Source organism: Schistocerca cancellata, unplaced genomic scaffold (genome assembly GCF_023864275.1).
Source record: "Schistocerca cancellata isolate TAMUIC-IGC-003103 unplaced genomic scaffold, iqSchCanc2.1 HiC_scaffold_723, whole genome shotgun sequence".
NCBI lineage: Eukaryota > Metazoa > Arthropoda > Insecta > Orthoptera > Acrididae > Schistocerca > Schistocerca cancellata.
Genome location: NW_026046734.1, coordinates 58,491 through 81,010, shown reverse-complemented (window position 1 = coordinate 81,010; position 22,520 = coordinate 58,491). Strand labels below are relative to the sequence as shown.

The 22,520-nt window shown below is 37.8% G+C and overlaps 1 protein-coding gene across 1 annotated transcript in view; it reads right to left on the bottom strand.

Moving 5' to 3' along the window:
• Positions 1-8,310: 8,310 nt before the first annotated feature.
• LOC126141567 (periodic tryptophan protein 2 homolog) overlaps positions 8,311-22,520 on the bottom strand; it is a 64,423-nt gene continuing 50,213 nt past the window's right edge. The window contains exons 13-15 of the mRNA XM_049915261.1: positions 9,301-9,510; positions 8,482-8,599; positions 8,311-8,396 (exon numbers count right to left, since the gene is read on the bottom strand). Of these exons, the coding sequence (XP_049771218.1) occupies positions 8,311-8,396; positions 8,482-8,599; positions 9,301-9,510 (414 nt within the window). The remainder of the gene's footprint in view (positions 8,397-8,481; positions 8,600-9,300; positions 9,511-22,520) is intronic.

The window sequence follows — 22,520 nt, the reverse complement described above, 5'->3', positions numbered from 1 at the left end:
AAATTCACTCCAGATCATTAATGACCATTTGTGTTGATTGTCAATGGGTCTGTGCCAGTGTGGATTGACAGGGGACCAATAATGACAATCATGACGATGTAATCAGCTACTGTTTTTTTAATGTGGCTTCATCGGTGAACATATCTAAAAAAATCGGTCACCTTTTATTCATTTCCAAGGCCCAGTGGCAGAAATGCACGTGTATTTGCATATCTTTCGGCGTCAATGCCTGTGTCAGTGTGATATGATACGCATGATATTATGTGCCTTCGAAATCCTCAAACAGTTGATTTCAGTATTCCAGTTTGTCTCTGAATCACATGACTACTCATTTGGGATCCAGATGAACACAAGCGAGAACGGTAAGGGCACCACTTTCATTGTATTCGTGATGACCTAGGTGGATGGTGCATGTATCTATTTCAAGCTCGTTGAGTGCAATTTCGAATAATGTTTTCGCTTGGATGTAGTCTGTTTGGGAAATGATCCGCATACAATTGTGCAGCTGCAGTGTAGTTGTTATGGAATTCACCTAAAATTAACATCATAGCAACAATCTCTGTAGGAGGATAGCGAGCCATGTTTCACCAAAGAATAAATTACTTTTGTCAGTTAATGTTTACGGTTCACAATCTGAAAGTGGAGTGATGTCTGATCACATTGTACCAACCTTTATACTGAGCCATAGTTTGTAGTTTGGCCACAGTCAGGTGAGTCACGCAATTGTGAAGAGTTCCCTAACGAGATTTTAATACCATTCCACCTCCCTTCATCAAAAACTGTGGCGGGCAGGATACATTTTGGGGGGGGGGGGGGGGGGGGGGGGGGGGGGGGGGGGGACCAACAACAACTTAATTTGGCCTAATTAAAGAATTGGTGCACATTTTGTTTTAATTTGATGCATCGTTCTCCGATCATTTTAAGTAAATCGGAGTTCTTTCCCAATTTTAATTTTTCTTAGTTTCGCGCCATCTGTCAATAGTTTTAAAAAAATGTTTCAGACAAAACTTGATTACTTTTTATGGAGAATCCGAATCTGCAATAAAAAATGGGGGTTTCTATTTAAGATTTAAAAGTTGCCCCCCCCCCCGCCGAAGGACGCAGGGCTGGGGGTCACTTGCAGTATCATTTGATGTCCCCCTTTGAGCTTACGAACTTGTCTTATCCACTATTTTTACCTGATGTATAGTTTTCAAGATAATCTCATCTGAAACGTCAGATGGATCACTATGTATATAGCGAGCACCTGCGGCGAGATACAGAAGAGAGAGTGAACACAGAGCCGCTAGGAGGCTTCAGTTGCACATGCACTGTGCTTGGAAGCACACTGGGCGGCAGTATAAGCTGGCAACGTGTAGAAGAACTGAGACTGTTGGTACTGGTGTTGGTGAATCTGACTCTCATAGGTTGACGGGACTGAGTGGACAGCCTTGTTTCTGCTGACGAAGGCATTGGAACCATGGATAGTTTTTTTTTTTTGGGTGAGCAAAATTTCAGCCTAGGAACTGTCGTAACAATGGGGTTTAATGTATTGCTGCCTCTTCTTGCCTTATTTGAAATTCTCGCCAGCTACTTCAACCTGTGCTATAGGTATTGATAGTTGCCAGTCCTTAACGATTTCCTTAGTAGTGAAATGCCCATGTTTTGATGGTTTATCAAGAGTGGTTAAATTTTTTTTTTTAATTTTATTTACTGGACCAATTGGTTGCTTGAAGTTTTCCAGGCCATAGTTTAAATTGTCATAATTGTCTGGCCTGTATTCCCTGAAGCACGTATGAACATGCTTTTGAGGCTTGTTGAATCAAAACCAGCTGTTGTGTGTTTTAGAAGCTTGTCTTGTTACTTTGTGCTCCTCTCCCTGTGTACGACGACCTGCCTGAGGAGACGGGCGAGCTGGGCCTGTTGATTGTTGGAGAGAAAGTGTTCGTACCAAGCGCGGCAGTTCATGTGTAATGAAAGGTAAGCTGTGTAATCCTGCTTTAAGTATACGCCTCCAATTATAACCATTATCTCTTGATGCATTTGTAGTTGCACGAGTGGTGGCTTAATTTTAAAACCGCGAGTTTGTTGAACTACTGCAGAAGTCAACTTTAATAGTTTTAGAGATTTCTATATTTAATTAGAGTAATGTTTTTATGATAAACTTTGTCTTTATTTTTTTTTTTTTAATTATGAGCTCATGGGTAGATGCTGGCTTAGAGTAAGACCAAAGTTTGTATTCTGGCCTAATTATTTTTCTAGTTGAAGTATCAGCTTAGTGGATTATGATTGCTTTGGTAGTGGTTATTTAAACATCACTGCTTGGTAAAATCTATTTTTATTTTAATAGCTTGCCTAAAAGTTTAATGCTAAATGAGCTGATGTTTGTCTACCCTTCCTTATCAAGTCCGGAAGCGCAATGATTCTGTATGTATATTTTTTTTAGTAAGTACCGAGGAATGAAACTTGCTCAGAGAGTTACATTGTAAGAAAGTCAATCACGTTTGAGAATTGTGACTTAGTCCTTTCATTAACTGAACTTTTCCTGTGCTAGCGTAGAGTTGTGCTACAAGAATCTTACTGTTGAAAATTTTATTATGGAGAATCAAGTTCAGGCTTTAATTACAAATAAGGCAATAGGCTTATTGCAGAAGGAGCTATACCAAAATTTTCCTTTTTCAATTCTGTGTCAGGCTATATGAGACAATTTGTTTTTGAATTTCAATAATTATTATTTATGATTAGAGTAAGAATTGTTTGTCGAAGTTTTGGGCGTCTTCACTAGGAACTGCTAATTTATAAAACTATAAATCTTAAAACTTATTTAATAAAATTATGCTAGGTTACAGGCAAATATATTGATAATTTAAATCTCCAGTTACAGAACTTTTCAAAAGCAAATACGAAGAAAGTTCTTATTATTTTCCTAAGACACCTTTCTCCCAGCTCAGGAATAACAACAGAAATTGGTGGGTTACTTCTGAAGTCCTCTTTTGTGGTTATCAAAAACTGCTGTCACTGTGACTTAATTGTTATACTGATTTTATAAAGCGTATTATTGAAGAGTGCTTCTAAACATGATGGAACATACGATTAGCTGACAGTGGAACATTCCCTGCCATAGCCTGCAGCGGCCGACAACTGAGTCAGCTGTCTGGCAGCCAGGTGCACAATATGTATGCCCTGTCAGCAGGCCAGACAGGCAAGACTGTCAGCCCTTGCACTCACTTTATGCCATTCAACAACAATGCAAATAGTAATCATTTTAAATTCAAACACTGAGTCTTGAAGAATATGCTCAGTAAGAACCAAGAAAACGCTGGTTATTTCTGGCTAGTGAGCTCTTATTGGCTGGCAGGGTGTTATGTCACCCAACACCATGTAAAGCCACCACACCAAACCAACACATATAAAATGAACTCGCATGCTGGACATGTGGAGAGAGGGAGTGGCCCTCCGATGATGGGAGTGCAGGTAGGGGTGAAAGCATTTTGTGAAGTGCTGAAAATATACTTTTTGTGCAGATCATGTGCTATGGCAGAGATGTCATACTGAAATAGAAGAATGGTTTTGCAAAAACAAATTTTAAAGACTTTGGCATTCAAATCTGGCATGATATAACTGCCAACTACATACACTACTAGCATATACACTTTGCACTGTAGATTCACAAAGACTGGCATCAGTGATAGAAGGCACGAAGTGGAACTGTAGTGTTTGAGCCTTCTTTTAAATTTAAATTTTATACAGTGTACAGAAATTCACTGAGCTGACTTCTAATAAGCTCTAATGTCAATTACAGAAGTAAACATGCTAGATGCTGACACCTTTCACCGAGCTTCACAGTTTTAATTTCAACTCACCATGTTCATCAATTTTAGCTTTTTTCTGGGTAAGCAGAATGGAAAGATATCTCAAAAACGTGTGTTCTGACGTATAATTTGTGGTCGTAGCATGTTGGAAAATAGCTCTGTTACCTTGTATTCAATTTTTTGGTGAGTTTTAACTTGTGTACACACCTGTGATTTTTTAAGAACTGATGAAATTCATTACCACAAATAATTGTATAAACATTATAGAGTACATTTAATTTCCTTCACTTATGCAGTTTTTATACAATATATTGGAAAGGATTTATTTTTAATTATATATGCCAATCCCATATGTCTTTGCTTATATTTTGGGTTTTTTAAAGTTGTTCTTGATTCTGCAATTTCCTCAATTTTGCGTTTTCTAGATCTGGACTGCATGAAAATGTAAAATAGGGGCTTCAATGTACACAGCTTTTGCCATGGAAGGAAATTGCTACAAACAATGAATTTCACATTTTCAAGATTTTCAGTCTGCTGCCCCCCTTGCCACTCCGAATGATGTTCAATCCATCCCCTACTGAGCACAAACAAGACTGCTGCAAATGTTGTGCTACAAGTACTGTAGATTTGTGGCTGAAAGTGACAGACAGTAAAGGGGCAGGGGAGTGTGTTAGAAGAAGAAACAATCTGAAAGCAAGGTACAAATGTGAATAGAAACACTAACCTAGAGACTGCAACCTATTCCAAATTCACAGATTAGTGACCATTACATTATCTGAAGATGATAAACATCCACTAGTCACAACTGGAGAAACATGTATGCATAAAGATGAACATGTTTTACTAGAAGGCAGACACTGTTTACTAATACACAAAGCAGCTTTTTGGTATCAGTCAAATTCAGTAGTTCTAATCTCGCAAATGATTCAGAAAAATATTTCATGGAAGACACAGGTAACTTTTATGGCAATATTTGCTATTTAGCATCATATATTTAATACTGAATGATTTTGAGGCTACTGTGCTTAATTACTGGAATAATTACTGCATTCAATACAATCCTTTAATTCATAACAAGAGAATGGCAACCACTCACTTATAGTGCACTGATGTGTGGTGTCTAGGAACACATAACAGAAAACAATACTCACAATAGCTTTCGAGATCTTACTAGTAAAGGCACATATGCATATAAACACCCATCCCCCCCTTTCCCATAGTAATACTCCTTCAATTACATATTTATGTAATAGTAGATCATATCATCTCAATGCACGCTGCATCATTATGCAACTGTTTTAGACAACGTAAATCAGTATCAGGCAGTGCCTCTATTACACAAAATTCTTAAGTGATCAACCTCCTAAACTATAAATACCCCGTAATGATTAGATCTTTATCTGTCTTTTGTTTTTGTTCTTAGCTGCTGTCTAATAAGCATAGGTAATTTTATTCGACTGGAGATAGCCTGTAAAACACTTTTCTTTACTGACGATATTTTGTATGTAACAATTAAGCACACAATCAGGCAATGAGTTATTGACCCCCTCTAGTTTCCATAATAGTCTCAATTTGGTGAAGATGACAGTCCATCAGTTTTTTTCAGGAATTCTGTACCCAACTGAAGAAACTCACTGATGATTAGATCCTACAGAGCTACCAAATTACAAGAATGTTGACTGTTACATTGTACCTGCTGTTCCAAATAGATCCAGACATTTTCTGTGGGATCAAGATCAGGTGTGGTGCGACAGGGTGCCAGTGTGTTAACCAGACCAAGAAGATGTGGAGCCCTGTACATTCAGCTGTTATCATGGAAGACAGGAGTGTCCACAGCATACGAGTCATGAAGATATAGAAGTAAGGGCAACCTCTAGTCACTGAGAATGTTAAAATAGACCTCCCGGTTCATGTTCACTTTACATGAAAAGATTTGGCCCAAGTCATGTTGCACTAAACACCACAAAACCATCTCCAGATGGAACTACTCTCTACACACGTATTTGAGTCTCAGTGCACTAGACACCTGGTATAATTTGAAGAGACAAATGAGTGATTTATTTATCCACACTACATGCCTCCAGTAATCTACTGTCTATAATCTGATCAAAATTACTTGATAGTTGACCTTTGTCACTTGACACTACAGCGTTGCCCCACCCGCTGCTGGCTACTGCTAGGTTACATGCAACACACGAACAGACATGTCATTTCAAAATTGCTGTTAATGTGTAACACGGGACAATGTCGGAAGCAGCTGCTGTGAGATACAATGGATATGGGAGATGCTCTGGTGACAGCTGATTTTAAGTGACCATTGATTAAACTGTGGCAAGTGACAAGTTTTGTGACCCTGAATTTAAACTCTTGTCCTAAACTAACCACAACCTCATTATATGCAATGTATCTGAGAAAATGGCAATCTGCGGCTGAACTAAAATCACAATCACTTTGTTCATGGCGTTTATGGCTAACCTCTATGGGCAAAACTTAAGATAGAAAAATTTCATAATATTATTGTATGCAAAGCCCTCTTCCAAAACAAAATTTGTTTTAGCAGTCAAGCAAACGGTAATTTCTCGCTGTTATTGGTGAGACTTTAATTTCTCGCTGTTACTGGTTACCTGAAACTACCCTCACATTAGCTACATGAGATGCCATGTTACCAACTGATGCCCAATCCTGGTTGGCACTTGGCTGCAGATTATATGTGACACAAGCAGAATCCAAACAAAACAGAATGATAGGAGGAAAAATAAGTGCAAATAAAAAAGTCAATGCAATGCTGTGATTTAAACTTTTAACCTTTTACACGTCAGATTTCTATGCTAACCACTAAGCTATACCATTACATTGCCAACAGATGATGGCTGGTGTCCCAGATGATGGCTGGTGTCCCAGATGAAATGATAAATTGACACCCTTCAAAAATGTGGCTTCACGCAATGTTATGCAAAGCTTATCTAATGAAAGCCAATCTCTGTGATTACAATAACTATGTTGTGACAATGAATCATGTCTTGTGGGGGAAGGATCTGGTAGTGTGTGGCTAACACTGTGTGTGTGTGTGTGTGTGTGTGTGTGTGTGTGTGAGAGAGAGAGAGAGAGAGAGAGAGAGAGATGAAATAAGAAATAAAAGGGCCAGACTCACAGGATTCAGGATCCAAATGCACCAACAAAGGAAGCCAAACAAAGAACTGGAATTGAACTAATTGTTGTGGCAGTTTGGAAACAGCTAACGGTTCAGGAGTGACATTGAGTGCTCTGAGTGGGGGAAACCAGCTGCAATGCGTGAAGTATCTACGTCAAGTAATTTTAATTGTACTACAGTTTCTGTGTTTGACCCATTCAAGATGTGCATCTTTATGTGCCACTGTGAGCAATGGGCTTTTGAGAGGTGCTTCGACTCAAAATGTTTGCTTGGAAACTAGTTGAGATGGACCTGCATTCATTGACAGCAGCAGTTCTTGTCGAGTTTGAAACTCATCATCATTGACATGACATGATACTCATCTCATGTTCCTGTTGGTCAGCATCAAATGGTTCAAATGGCTCTGAGCACTATGGGACTTAACATCTGTGGTCATCAGTCCCCTAGAACTTAGAACTACTTAAACCTAACTAACCTAAGGACATCACACACATCCATGCCCGAAGCAGGATTCGAACCTGCGACCGTAGCAGTCGCGCGGTTCCGGACTGAGCGCCTAGAACCGCTAGACCACCGCGGCCGGCTGGTCAGCATCTTTTCACAAAAACTGCTCTTATGCTGTGTCAATTGGCTGCAAGTGGTATAGCATTTACTGTATGCCAAGGGAGAGTCTGTGTTGATATGTCAACCAATCAGGCAATTTCATTCATAGCATGTTTGTGAGCATATGAAATTATTAATGCTCTCTTCTTCCACATCTTCACATTGACACATCTTATTACACTGTTTCAATACAACAGACTGGCACATACACACCATTTCACTGCCATGACTAATGTCAGCAATAGCTGGACACTCACCTGGTGCCAAATCTACATCAAAGTGAACAATGCACTCTTTCAAGGGGTTGACTAACAATTTTTTTTCCCCTGGGGGTTTATATAAGTATTTATGGAGTTAATCTTTTGCCTCCGTGAAATAATTTTTGTTTCACATTAAACAATAAAATCAGTTTGTTTATATTAGGTCCTAGATGGAGAAAAAACTGCCCTTACTTTGTTGTTAAGTCAAACAATGGAAACTCCAGCTAGGAATATCAACAATGTAGGAAAAGACAGATTGCTACTTACCTTAAAGAAGACATGTCAAGTTGCAGAAAGGTACAATCTTTTAATTATGCTTGTCTGCAACTTGATATGTCTTCTTCGCAGTAAGAAGCAATGTTTCTTTTCCTACATTGTTTTGGATGTCACATTTTCTTCTAACTCCTTCCCTTCTTGCTTTCACAAATTTATGGTGTCAGGTATATACATGCACAAAACATACTTGCACACTTTACAAGGATGTGACTTCAGCTGCCATCTCATCTCACTTCTTCAGTTTATGTATTACTCCTAGAACAAATAATTTTCTACAAATAATGTATAATTTATCTAATAAAATATTTTCCATATCTAAAAAATGAAAAGCCTTCACAATTCTTAATTTCATTTTTAAGCTGTGGAAATAATTTTGAAATTGTAGCCGCACGACATCAACATCTTGCCATGATATTTCGGCTGAAATATTGCTCGTATGTGGGAAGAATGCCCAGGACTTGAACAGCTTCTTTCTTCATTATCTTGTGAGTAGTCACATTTATTTCGTTAAAGCAGTGCTAATTGGATGAGGGGATTATTCACTGCATTTAAACACAGATTGTAGAGAAGATAGACAACATTCTGTGACTGATTTAATGAAAGGGAGGAAGACTTTCCCTTTAGCACAGCCCTAAGAAATCACAGTATTGACATAGTTTTTAAACCAACAAGAAAGGTGCCTGCCTATTTGAACACTGCAAAGGCTCATGTCCACCACCTGCCACAGCAGGAGTATACAAAACCCACAGCACATGCAGTCAAGTGGAAATAGGAACTAAAAAAGGAACATGGTTTCACCATGATAAATAAAAAATAAAAATAAAAAATCAACAGAAAAGGAGGAGGATTGAAATTATGCAAGCTGTGAGCCTTAGTGTTATATATACAGCAGACAACACAAACTATTCTTCACTACACTGCTTTGACTAAGACCTTAGGTAGCAATGTCATAACATCACAATCCGACCTTTATATGGATACTTTACTCACACTATGTATTTAGAACATTTTTACTGAGAATAGTAATTACTGTCAAACGAACTGCAAAAGTGAGATTGGAAATTACACAACATTCAACATATTATTATATCCAAACAGTGATCAAACTATTATCCCTGATACAGCTGTTAAATCTGATCACAAAAACATGCAAGAATATGCTGCTGATGGCAAGAACACATAATTCAAGTCAGGTATGCAAGATGAAAATTAAGTTTACAGGCTGTTGCCCTGTTATTGAAACTGTGGTACCTGTAGGAGAAAACTGAAGACATGACACTCGAACCTCTGGTTTCGTGGCACGAGCAGCCATTTCGCCTCGTCTGACCCCTGGCAAATTTACACTGACATTTCCTCCTTCAAGCTGTTCTCGTTCCTCCACCAGTGACAAGTTCCCAAACTCCGTTAACTTTCGTCTGTTGATGTAGTCCTATACACAATAATTTTTCAAACATTGTTATCTGCAGATATTAAAAGTTAACAATGAATGACAGACAAATGTAATGACTATTTTATATGTTAGCATACTAGAGTTTCTTATTTTAACATCATAGAAGGAAAAAGTTATCTCCCCGTTAAATGAAGCAATATGAATGAATGGTAGTTATCAACAGTTAACCTTCCACAGTTTAAATCAAAATAGATACGATGAACGTGTTGTAAATGGTAAAATCAAAGAATGACTACAATGCAGCAGTCCATACAATGAATTTCTCTTGAATAAACAGTAATATACACTTAATGATCATTGTCGCTTCTCAAAATTATACAGCTATAATACTGAGCTAATATCACAATCAACCTTCACCATAATTAACAAATTATGTTTCAAATAACATATTGTGTCATTAACCATTCACTGCTGACAATTAACTATTTGTACAAATCATATCTTACCTACTCCCCAAGAAACTTAGTTTCAGTAGTGTGAGCGACAACTTCCAAGGCACTACACTCCACCCCACTTTCGCTTCATTTTCTGCTATTAGTACACCATACTTCATATAATCAATCTGTGTATTCATGAACAGTTTACACAAACCCTGCCTGTCTTTATATTATGGTAGAGCACTTTAGTCATGAACTTAATTTGGGTTTATAATTGTAGGGGGAGAGATAGGAGGAGGGAAGGGCAGACATTTCTTCATCTCCATTCAAACAAAAGAAAAGTTACATATATTAATCTCAGTGGATGCAATTGTTTAATGAAGCCTTAAATTATGGAAAACAGCCAAACTAAACAGATGCGAAAAGCAGACCTAAAGGCAACAGGCAGGTAAGTTTCCTCTGTGATGCCAAACTAAATATATTTTAACCATTAACTTATATCCGCTATAACAGTAAAAGACTGAGCAAAATATGAGAGTTCTCAAGAACTGAATATAAGCAAATATCAGGTCAATTATCATCTCGCAAAACACAACTTCACAGGAATTCACTTGTTGCTCATAAATACAATCCACCCCAGTCTAACAAATTCCTTACAGTATTACTTTTTTCCTCAGGCAACAATGACTAGCATCTTGTGATAAAGCTTTGCACAATTTATACATGCACTATGTATATGCTTACATCAAAGCACATACCTTTCTAAACAAGAATCTTGCAGGTGTTAAGTGTTATCCATCAAAACCAAGAATTGCAATTATTAAAATGAATTCTTACTGATAGTTGTACTGAACCAACTCAGCACCCTAATACCGTATTTACTCGAATCTAAGCCGCACTTTTTTTCCGGTTTTTGTAATCAAAAAAACCGCCTGCGGCTTAGAATCGAGTGCAAAGTAAGCGGAAGTTCTGAAAAATGTTGGTAGGTGCCGCCACAACTAACTTCTACCATCGAATATATGTAGTGCTACACAGGCATGCTTTGCAGGCACAAAGATAAATACTGGCGCCATAACTTCTGCGTCAGTAAATAAATAAAAAAGAAGGTGGAAGACGAGCTTTTTTCTCCGCCCCGAGTTTCGACCACTGCATTTTTCATACATTATCCAACGAAGTAAATACAAATTCCGTATTGTTCATCTTCGAATGTAACAGCATTTCGATGTACTACGAAAATCCGACTGGCAAGACTGTTTGGGATGTTTGTCGATATGGCCAACTCTACGTTCTGAATTTTTTCCTACCTGTGAGAAGAGATGGTTGCTAATAGGAACTTTTATGAATTGTGAATCACATGCAGTATTCTGTTCACCAAAGAATAATACAAATATAAACATTTTACCATGTATTCTTTCATGTTTGCTGCTACCTCATATAAATCCTGTCTGCCTAATAAACTATGAAACTAGAGTGAGGTAGCATCAAACGCGGAAGAATATACATATCATGTCATGTTTATATTCGCGTTATTCTTATGCGTAATAGTGAAACAGTTGTATCAGAAATGAAGCACGGCAATTGACTAGATTTTTAAATCTAAGATGACTCTAATTTCAGTGCAGAATGTAATGTACTAAAGACGCGTCTGCAAAGATTTTCAAACAGAGAAAAATTTTCGCTAAACGCACGTTCAGAACATGTTCTATCATACGCAGTCTATTATTTGGTTCTTGTTGATCATTATCATAGAAAGCAGCAGTGTAAGTAACAACAAATAGCAGTCTCTTGCCATTGTTTCGCTAATGAGACAATGCCTCCTTTCTCTCTCTCTCTCTCTTTTTTTTTTTTTTAAGCTATTCCGTGAGTGGTGACAGGCCGTAAACACTCAGTATCAGAATGCGACAAACAATGCTTGACACAGTACCGTAATGCATTTTCAGCTTAGAGTGACGTAACACCTATATCAAAGAGAACGGCACTTATCAGATCAAAGAAAAATAAGCAATCAATTCAAGCCAGACGAAGCATGTGAAAAAGGAAGGGTACTTGTATAAAATACGGATGGAGCGCCTGATGCATAGCAATGGCTACCTGGTAAAAGTTAACTGCTAAGCTTACGACTCGAACCAAACTACTGGAGCTGCATCATCATTCATTCGACCTAAATTGCATCTCATATTTCAATGGACCAAATTGTTTCAATTTGGAGGTGAGGCCTATAACTTTTCTCTCCCCTTGAATTTTGAGTCTCAAATTTCAGGTGCGGCTCAGATTCGGGAAAACTTTTTTTCCTTGATTTCGAGTCTCATTTTTCAGGCACGGCTTAGATTCGAGTAAATACGGTAGTCTGTTTCAATAACCTTCATTAAGGGAATCAATATCTGAAATAACATGCCAAAAATAAATAAATTCTCTTCAGCAGCAGATCAAAGAATTACTTATTTTAACATAGCTTGAAGAAACAGGCATTGGTGACAATTCTGCAGCTATACTAAATTTATAAAATTGATTCACAATTCTGGAATCTTTCTGACATTAGTTGCATTAGATGTGACGATATTACATATTGGTGACATAATGGAAATTTTTGCCGGACTGGGAATCAAACCCAAATTTTCCCGCTTGTCGCGAGCGGTCTCATTAACTACTTCAGCTATCCAAGCACACTTCCAGGACTGACCCAAACTTCCACGCATCAATACTGTCTACTACACCATCGGTCACAACTTTACTTGACTTCCCGTCATGTGGTTTCAAGGAGACAAACATATTCAACATTAGTATTATGCTCATCATTCTTCCTGTGACGCCTTCCAATACTTATTTTAAATAATGTCTGAAGAAACAGAACAGGATATAAATGAATAACATCACAGTAAAATATGACATACCAAAACTTTCCAAGTAAGAAATATCAAAGATGGCAGCTGACAAGAGAGACCTAATCAGGTATTCTTGTGTGCTTCTATGCTTAACTCTCATCACCAAAACCATTTTCTGTAATACTTTTCTTTTTGTTACAGATAACAATAGCTTTGCTTCTGAAAGCTAGTGGTTGAGAGTCCTTTTGCCCATATCTATGAATTCAATTGCAACACATTTATTACAACAATACTTATGAAAAATTGCTATATTCAGAAAGAAAGGTTTGCTTACATCAAAACATCTCCTGCCAATAGTGCTCTCCCTAGTGTGACAGGAAGGGTCAATAGGACAAAAAGCTCTGCCAGTGATGAACTGTTAAACAGAAACATGAAAGTATGTGCCAATGTGTCTCAGTCCCAAAGAGTTAAACGTTTAAGCTTTTGAGTGCCAGGGCAGAATAATCAGACTCTCAGAAATGAGTTTGTGGTACCATCAATGATTTTCTAACCCTAAAGCATATATTTTTAGCACTATAATGCATGTGTGGAACCCGTGAAGAGTGAGGACGGTCATGTGCACGAGTGTGGTCTTGACCACAAAATCAGACCACAGTGAGAGATGTGTACCATTTACTCCACAAGTGTAATGGACCAAAAACTCTGTACACAATATTGGCATGACAAGGGTATGCATTAATGCTTCCAATACGGCATGCTACTGGTTTAACTGGTGGCACACATTCAATTATGTCAGCTTCCATTACCCACAGATTGTGAAGTGTATGTGAAAGCAGTTGTTGGAGTACGTAAGTGGTAAGATTTTGAGTTAGGCTTCAAATTGTCCTACAGTCATTGCTCCATGTGTGTTACACACTAACATGCTTTCTGGGCCTGCATACAAACCAAATTAAAGGAGTTTCCCTACGAACACACCTTAATCCTCCCATGACTCCATGCCCTGAGCATTCAAGGCTCTGTAGCATGTGGATGCTTCACACCACACACAATACTAAAACAAAGATCAGTTGCAATACTGCAAAACTAATTATGTGTATCAAGTCCAAGGTGAGGTACCATATTCCCATCCCTGAGGTGTGTAATGGCAAGAATCATTAAGAGGCACAGTGCCAGCAGCAGATGGAAAGAAAAAAGAGAATTTATTCTCACAATCAGTTTCCATGAGAATACTTTATTCCCTTGTTTGGCACCACACACTTCACAACTTCAAATATCCTCAAAACAGGCAGTGAACTCTGTTCAACATGACCCATAAGGCTAACAGTGTCACTGTGAAATCTTGTTTCTGACATGTGTATGATAAATAAAGAAACCACTAGCAGCTCTACAAACTGTGTGAACTAATTAACCATATTATGCAACAACACTGTAAGCATTTACCTAGAGACTTGGAAATGTACATACTCTATGTTAGCACCGCTGGCTCATTGTCATCAATAGTATTGGGTGCATACTGATCATGCAGTGATTTATACACCACTAATAGCTAAATTGCCCATAGTCAGTATCTTTACAAATGGGACTCTTCCACATTTTACCCCTTTCAGTACATACAGCCTTAAAGAATAGTTGAAAGTTAACACAACTTTTTCCTCACATTTTCTTGCTGATTGTGTAACTGCATTGGTCTCTTTATAACTCTTATATAACACTTAGCTACAGTTCTTTAAACATACGGCTGCAGTCTGAGGTTGGAGGAAGGTAAAAAGAAAATGCCTTTGATTTACTGTATATTACTGTCTCGAATACAGGTGCTGACACATGACAGTTTCCAAAACAACTACTGTTTCAATGACTATTTTAGTTTTATTTTTGACACAGAGAAGACTCACTGCCATCTCTGAATGCAACTTTTAGTTAAAGCCATATTACAATAGGTGCACATGAAAAACATCGTGTTGTTAATTAATTCTGATTCACAGCCTATGGTTCATATTTGATTTGACAGTAGCACGTAATGAAATAAAAATTGATAAACCTACTTAATGTATCTGTCCTTAACAAGTTTAGCACTGATTGTGACAGGATATAATTTAGACTTATTTTTTCCTAGTAACAGTTCACATGGTACATAGACATACCTGCAAATGTCACTGACATACTGTCACTGAGCATGTATGTAAACATGATAACATTGCAGTGAGGTGATATCTTGGGTCAATGCCAATCAAAATACTAACAAGTACTTCATGAGAATAAAGGCAGCACCTGTAAGAAAGTTTCCTATATTACACTACAAATATGAAATTAATAAAAACACTGAGAAACAGTTACCAGATGGGAGTAATAGGCACCACAAACTTGGATTTCATTAATTACTAAATATTTTTGGCCCATATTCAGTTGAGAGCATAAAAATAAGCTAGAATTCGATTCTGAACTGTCCTCCATGCTATCCAGCACACAATCAGGCCACAAGGTATAAGACAAGACTCAACAGTATAATATTTGATATTTGCATTTCACTGGAAGGAGTTACATATCTTAGCAGTAGGATCTACCCATTCTATACTGATTCTAAGTCTTAAAAGGTTCTGTGAAATTCTGAATTTAATACTGGATACCTTATAGCCAACAACATCTCTTTCTTCTATTACATTAGCGAACAATTCTTCCTCTTTGCATATGTCTCTAATGTACTCTACCCACATATTTGTTTTTAATTCTGATAAATTTAAATATAGAATTCCATTTGAACTCTAAATTTTTCCAGTGGGATTTGAGCTGGACAAAATGCAGCTTGAATTTCAGCAGGTCTGCTGCCCAAACAGAGTAGGAGAAACTGCGTGGCTAGAAGGCCAGGTACACATGCCACAGAAACAACTTGTCAAGAACAGCAACAGAAAGTGTTTTATTAGACACCATAAGATATGGTTGATTCGTCCTATGCTAAGTGACAGGTATACAAAGAGAAAGTTCATTCTACTACATAATAAGCCGAAATAATATAATAATATTCCGATAATTTTTTTAAAAATGTTGCTGAATGTCTGTTAACTCATTTGAAAAACTTATTTATAGTGAAAACAGATATTTCTAAAACAACTATAGTGAATGAATAGGGATTGCTTGTAAATATACCTGATGTAAAGAATAGAATTTGTTATAGTTTTTGTGCTTAACAACTTCGTTTCTTTATTTCAGTTCCATTTTCTCCCATTCTCCCCCAACAAGTGCCACGGATGTTGTTAGTCATGACCCCATCTTCATACTTTTGTTTTTACAGTCTGGATACCATTTACTGTTAACTACATGGATATTTTTGTACCTTCCAAATTAACAGCTCGCTACCCATATAATCCATATTGTGTACGATTGACTCAACGCTGCATGAAATACCACTTTTGTGCCACTCAGATAGCAAGAGAGCCAGGCCATGGGGCCTATTCTGCCTCATTCGTACCGATTAATGTGGTAGGTTATCGTCAGTAGTGACATCATTTTCGGTTCTTTGTTCAAAATTGCTATTCTGTAAGCTTCTGAGACCTGTTAATGATCAGTCCTGCTGCTAATTTTCTGACAACTATACTGAGAGGTGGTTAGGTTTTGGTATGGCCACTCATTTGACTCTGTGTGATTTGTTTACAGCTAGAATGTGTTATTTTAGAATTACTGGGTGGTTTTAGGTTTAGATTTAATGACTATGTTTTACTGAACAATCACCAAGACGCATCGGAGTGTAAGTGAGTTCATAACAGATTGTTTTCCTATCAGTCAATATCTCACAAAATATGTTATTTTTATGTAATTAAGAGTTTAAAAATCATCAAATTTCAAGAGGTTGGCTCTACTTATGTATATTACATGAGTGTTATCATCAAATTTCAAAAGGTAGGCTCTGCTGACGTATATTACATGGGTGTTAGTTGAAATTACTAGTGACTTTGCGTACTTTTTCCCGCATATGGTTTACTTATTAACTATCGAAATGCATTTAAAACTTTTAAGTAACAATGGTAAGGAACTTTGTGAAGCCTGATAGTGAAAACCTTACAAAATTTCATTCATTTACTGCTTACGCCTGCATCATTTGGCAACAAAGTCAGCCTGCATCTCTCTCGATTGGCATTTGCAAGAAAAAAGGACAGCTTATATTAGAGTTTCAGTAGCCAAGAGGTTAAGGCAACGTACTGCAGTGCTGAAGATCGTAAGTTCACATACTACTGGATACAATTTTTACTCTCTCTTCATGTTTGTAACACTTTCCAAGATTTCATTATTTGTGAAAGTTATGTATTTTTCTGAAATATTTGTTGCTTTTTCATGTAAGAGTGTGCTTTCTCAGTAATTACTATCTTCGATTTTGTACTTCCATATGTTTAAGAAATGAAATGGTTGTACATGAAACAACTCACTATGAAATTTATATTTTTCTTGTCACAAATTAGTCACTATTTTTTTCTGAATATGTAGCAATTTCCGAGTGTGCGGTCAAACAGGAATCTAAGAGCACAACTTCAATTATTGTGAACGAAACTAGCGGCAATCATCTTTGCTTGTCACAAGTATTTATCTGCAATTGAATCCTTAATAACAGTAGACAGAGATGAAAGATTTGTGAAGCACCTTCACAAATAAGAGAAGTTAAACGCATATGACAATCAACAAACTGCCTTCAATTAGTTGCTTAGACGGAGCATACTTCCATGAATTTTGAAGCAACTAAGGTACAACAGAAAACAGAAAAAATGACGAATTGAAAATCCTTTTAACAAGAGAAATGAATTGTGACCTGATGTGTTAACTTCAAAAGGAACTGATTACGCGTATAACTGCGTGCTTGCCACATACTTTCTGTCGCTTTGCTCTGATTGTAGTTTGTGTCATGAGTTTCTTTACTGATTTCAGACTCATTTTAATACTGTCAACTATGCGTAATATTTACGTTCTTGGACATTAGCCACTATTCATTCTTATAAAAGACCTTTTGGCCTAGTTCTTGCTTTTATGTCTTGTATGTTACCATGTTAATCTGTTCTACTTTCCAGGTATCAAAATATGTATATCCTTCTTAGATTCTGTTTCCCAGCTTTAACATTTAATAGTCCACCATACGTGACAGTTTACTTATGTGCCTGTCTCAACCTACAGCACTAGCCCAGGTCCCAATAAATTTGGCAACACCTGCTCACTTTCGGCTACCATTGCTGCACTGTCAATGACTACCATGCTAATTCTCTGTCCTTGACAAACAACTACAGTCCTTAAATTTCCTCAAAAACTTTTCAATGAAAAAATGAACATCAGCAGTGACAATAAACTTGCTTTACACCCATCCTGGTTTTGACTTCTTATACAAATATGCCAGTAAAGACTATCCTAATTGGCTTTGGAGAAAGTGCATGGCACTGGTGTTGACGTTATCAATACCACACTGCCTAAAAAAGAGGGAAAAGAAGAAAATATTTCATCTCACATTATAAAACACCTTTCCATATTTATAGTGCCACAATACGCTCCGGAATATGATGCGACGTGATTTGCATTTTGAAAGTGCTTCCGGATTCCACATAAACAATCATTTTGTAGTGTGTTTACACATTCCAAGCCCTAGTCGGTGCTGCAGTAGTGAAGCTGCAGAATGGCAAGAATTTCATGAATGAGTTAGCCCCTCTGTTAACTATAATCTATCATAGATCCCTTGAACAAAAAACAGTGCTCAGTATCTAGAAGACAGCTCAGGTCACACTGATACACAAGATGAATAGCAGAAGAGATTCACAGAACTGCCATACAATATGCTAAATATCCATCTCCTGTAGAATCTTAGCACATATTCCGAGCTCAAACATAATGAATGAGGTGTCTTGAACAGACAACAGAATGACCTCTTCCATGACAACCAGGATTTTGAAATCGTCAATCATGTGGAATCCAACTCACACTTTTCGCATGTAACATACTGAAAGCCACGAATGAAGACAGTCAGGTAAATGTAGTATTTCTTGATTTCTGAAGAGCATCTGACTTGGTAATACACCTATGCCTATTATCAAATGTACAATTGTATGTGTTATAAAGCAAAGTTTATGACAAGATTGAGGATTTTTTGGTACGAAGGACACAGCACTTTATCTTAGATGGAGAGTCATCGACAGATGTACAAGTAACTTTGAGTATAGCCCAAGACAGTGTGCTGGATCCCTCATTCACATTATATATTAATGATCTTGTGGACAACACTAATAGTAACCTCAGATTTTTCATAGATGATGGAGTTATCTATAATGAAGTTCAGTCCAAAAGAAACAGCACAAATATTCAGTCAAATCTTGATAAGATTACAATGTAGTGCAAAGATTGGTAACTTGCTGTAAATGTTCATAAATGTAAAAGTGTGCATTTCACAAAATAAAAGTAGTATCCTCTGACTACGATATCAGTGAATCATCAATAGCATCAGAAAACTCATACAAATACCTGAATGAAACACTTTGTAGATACATGAAATGGAACAGTCACATAGGCTCATTTGCAGGTAAAGCAGATACCTGACTTCAGTTCATTTGCAGAACACTACAGGAATGCAATGTCAGTCTACAAAGGAGACTGCTTACAAATCACTTGTGCAACCCATCCCAGAATACTGCTCAAGTGTGTGGGCCCCATACCAGGTAGTACTGAGGGGGGGGGGGGGGGGGGGGGGGGGATACTGAACACGTATACACTGAAGAGCAACTTGAATGGTTGTTTGACCTGTGGGAAAGCATCACGGAGATGTTGAAAGAAATGAACTGGCAGAATCTTGAAGATTTTATATATATATATATATATTTTTCCCATGTGGAATGTTTCCCTCCATTATATATATATATATATATATATATATATATATGAGACTTACCGAACAAAAGCGCTGGCAGGTCGATAGACACACAAACAAACACAAACATACACACAAAATTCTAGCTTTCGCAACCAACGGTTGCCTCGTCAGGAAAGAGGGAAGGAGAAGGAAAGACAAAAGGATATGGGTTTTAAGGGAGAGGGTAAGGAGTCATTCCAATCCCGGGAGCGGAAAGACTTACCTTAGGGGGAAAAAAGGACAGGTATACACTCGCGCACACACACACACACACACACACACATATCCATCCACACATACACAGACATAAGCAGACATTTGTAAAGGCAAAGAGTTTGGGGCAGAGATGTCAGTCGGGACGGAAGTACAGAGGCAAAGATGATGTTGAAAGACAGGTGAGGTATGAGCGGCGGCAGATTGAAATTAGAAATTAGCGGAGATTGAGGCCTGGCGAATAGCGAGAAGAGAGGATATGCTGAAGGGTAAGTTCCGCCAGGCCTCAATCTCCGCTAATTTCTAATTTCAATCTGCTGCCGCTCATACCTCACCTGTCTTTCAACATCATCTTTGCCTCTGTACTTCCGTCCCGACTGACATCTCTGCCCCAAACTCTTTGCCTTTACAAATGTCTGCTTATGTCTGTGTATGTGTGGATGGATATGTGTGTGTGTGTGTGTGTGCGCGCGCGAGTGTATACCTGTCCTTTTTTCCCCCTAAGGTAAGTCTTTCCGCTCCCGGGATTGGAATGACTCCTTACCCTCTCCCTTAAAACCCATATCCTTTTGTCTTTCCTTCTCCTTCCCTCTTTCCTGACGAGGCAACCGTTGGTTGCGAAAGCTAGAATTTTGTGTGTATGTTTGTGTGTCTATCGACCTGCCAGCGCTTTTGTTCGGTAAGTCTCATCATCTTTCTTTTTAAATATATTTTTCCCACGTGGAATGTTTCCCTCTATTTTATATATATATATATATATATATATATATATATATATATATATATATATATATATATAAATATATATATATATATATAAAAAGAAAGATGATGAGACTTACCAAACAAAAGCGCTGGCAGGTCGATAGACACACAAACAAACACAAACATACACACAAAATCTAGCTTTCGCAACCAATGGTTGCCTCGTCAGGAAAGAGGGAAGGAGAGGGAAAGACAAAAGGATTTGGGTTTTAAGGGAGAGGGTAAGGAGTCATTCCAATCCCGGGAGCGGAAAGACTTACCTTAGGGGGAAAAAAGGACAGGTATACACTCGCACACACACACATATCCATCCTCATATACACAGACACAAGCAGACATTGACAAAAGTCTTTCCGCTCCCGGGATTGGAATGTATCCTTACCCTCTCCCTTAAAACCCAAATCCTTTTGTCTTTCCCTCTCCTTCCCTCTTTCCTGACGAGGCAACCATTGGTTGCGAAAGCTAGATTTTGTGTGTATGTTTGTGTTTGTTTGTGTGTCTATCGACCTGCCAGTGCTTTTGTTTGGTAAGTCTCATCATCTTTCTTTTTAAATATATTTTTCCCACGTGGAACGTTTCCCTCTATTATATATATAGTTATAATAGAAGGAAACAATCCATGAAGGAAAAATATACCTAAAAACAAAGATGATGTGACTTACCAAATGAAAGTGCTGGCAGGTCGACAGACACACAACCAAACACAAACATACACACAAAATTCAAGCTTTCGCAACAAACTGTTGCCTCATCAGGAAAGAGGGAAGGAGAGGGAAAGACGAAAGGATGTGGGTTTTAAGGGAGAGGGTAAGGAGTCATTCCAGTACCGGGAGCGGAAAGACTTACCTTAGGGGGAAAAAGGGACGGGTATACACACGCACACACACACATATCCATCCACACATATACAGACACAAGCAGACATATTTAAAGACAAAGAGTTTGGGCAGAGATGTCAGTCGAGGCGGAAGTGCAGAGGCAAAGATGTTGTTGAATGACAGGTGAGGTATGAGTGGCGGCAACTTTAAATTAGCAGGGGAACTTGCTCTTCAATATATCCTCTCTTCCCGTTATCCACCAGGCCTCAATCTCCGCTTTTGTTTGGTAAGTATCATGTCAGCAGCTGTACAATTTGGTCACCGCGTACTTGAAAACATAAATGAAAAGTCTCAAATGGCAGGAGTATTCTTGGACCTCTCAAAAGCTTTTGACAGAGTACACCACGATGTACTCTTGTCAAAAATTGCGAAGAGTGGTGTCACTGGGAAACTCATGCAATTGCTTGAAACATATTTAAAAGGCAGGCAACAGTGCATAGAAACCCTATATTACAACAGAGAAATACTAGAGCGGAAAAGGTCAAATATAAGAAATATACATTTCCCCAGGGCTCCATTTTAGGTCCAGTCCTAATAATATGTTATGTAAATTATTTAACAAGTTCTCTAGACAGTAAGCAATTGGTCACTATGTATGCCGATGATACATCTGGTGTCTGTTGTGCAGACAGTGAGACCAGCCTAGTTGAAGAAATTCGCAGCTTTATTGAAAGGGCAAGAGCACACTTCGAAAAAGACAATTTGAAAGTAAACATGGAAAAACAAATACCATTCATTTTAAACCCAGTGGTATAAACAGGCACAACATTGAGACTAAGGAAACACTGTTAAATAACTAACTTCTTACGATTAAGGGAAATGGTATGCCAGAATTGGTGCCATCTTTTAATGGATGAAGTAGGAAAATTGACTAGGAACTTAGATGAAGAAAAAAAGCATGAGAAGGTAAAGGAGAAATTAAAATCGGTAAGGTGATACATTCTCCTTGCAGACTTAGGTACCAGGTATGGTATGACATTCCACCCTCAGAACATTAATCACGCAGTTTTCAATGTGTCCAATATAAATATGAAAGCAAAAGCATTTCAAATACTGTAGAAAAATACAG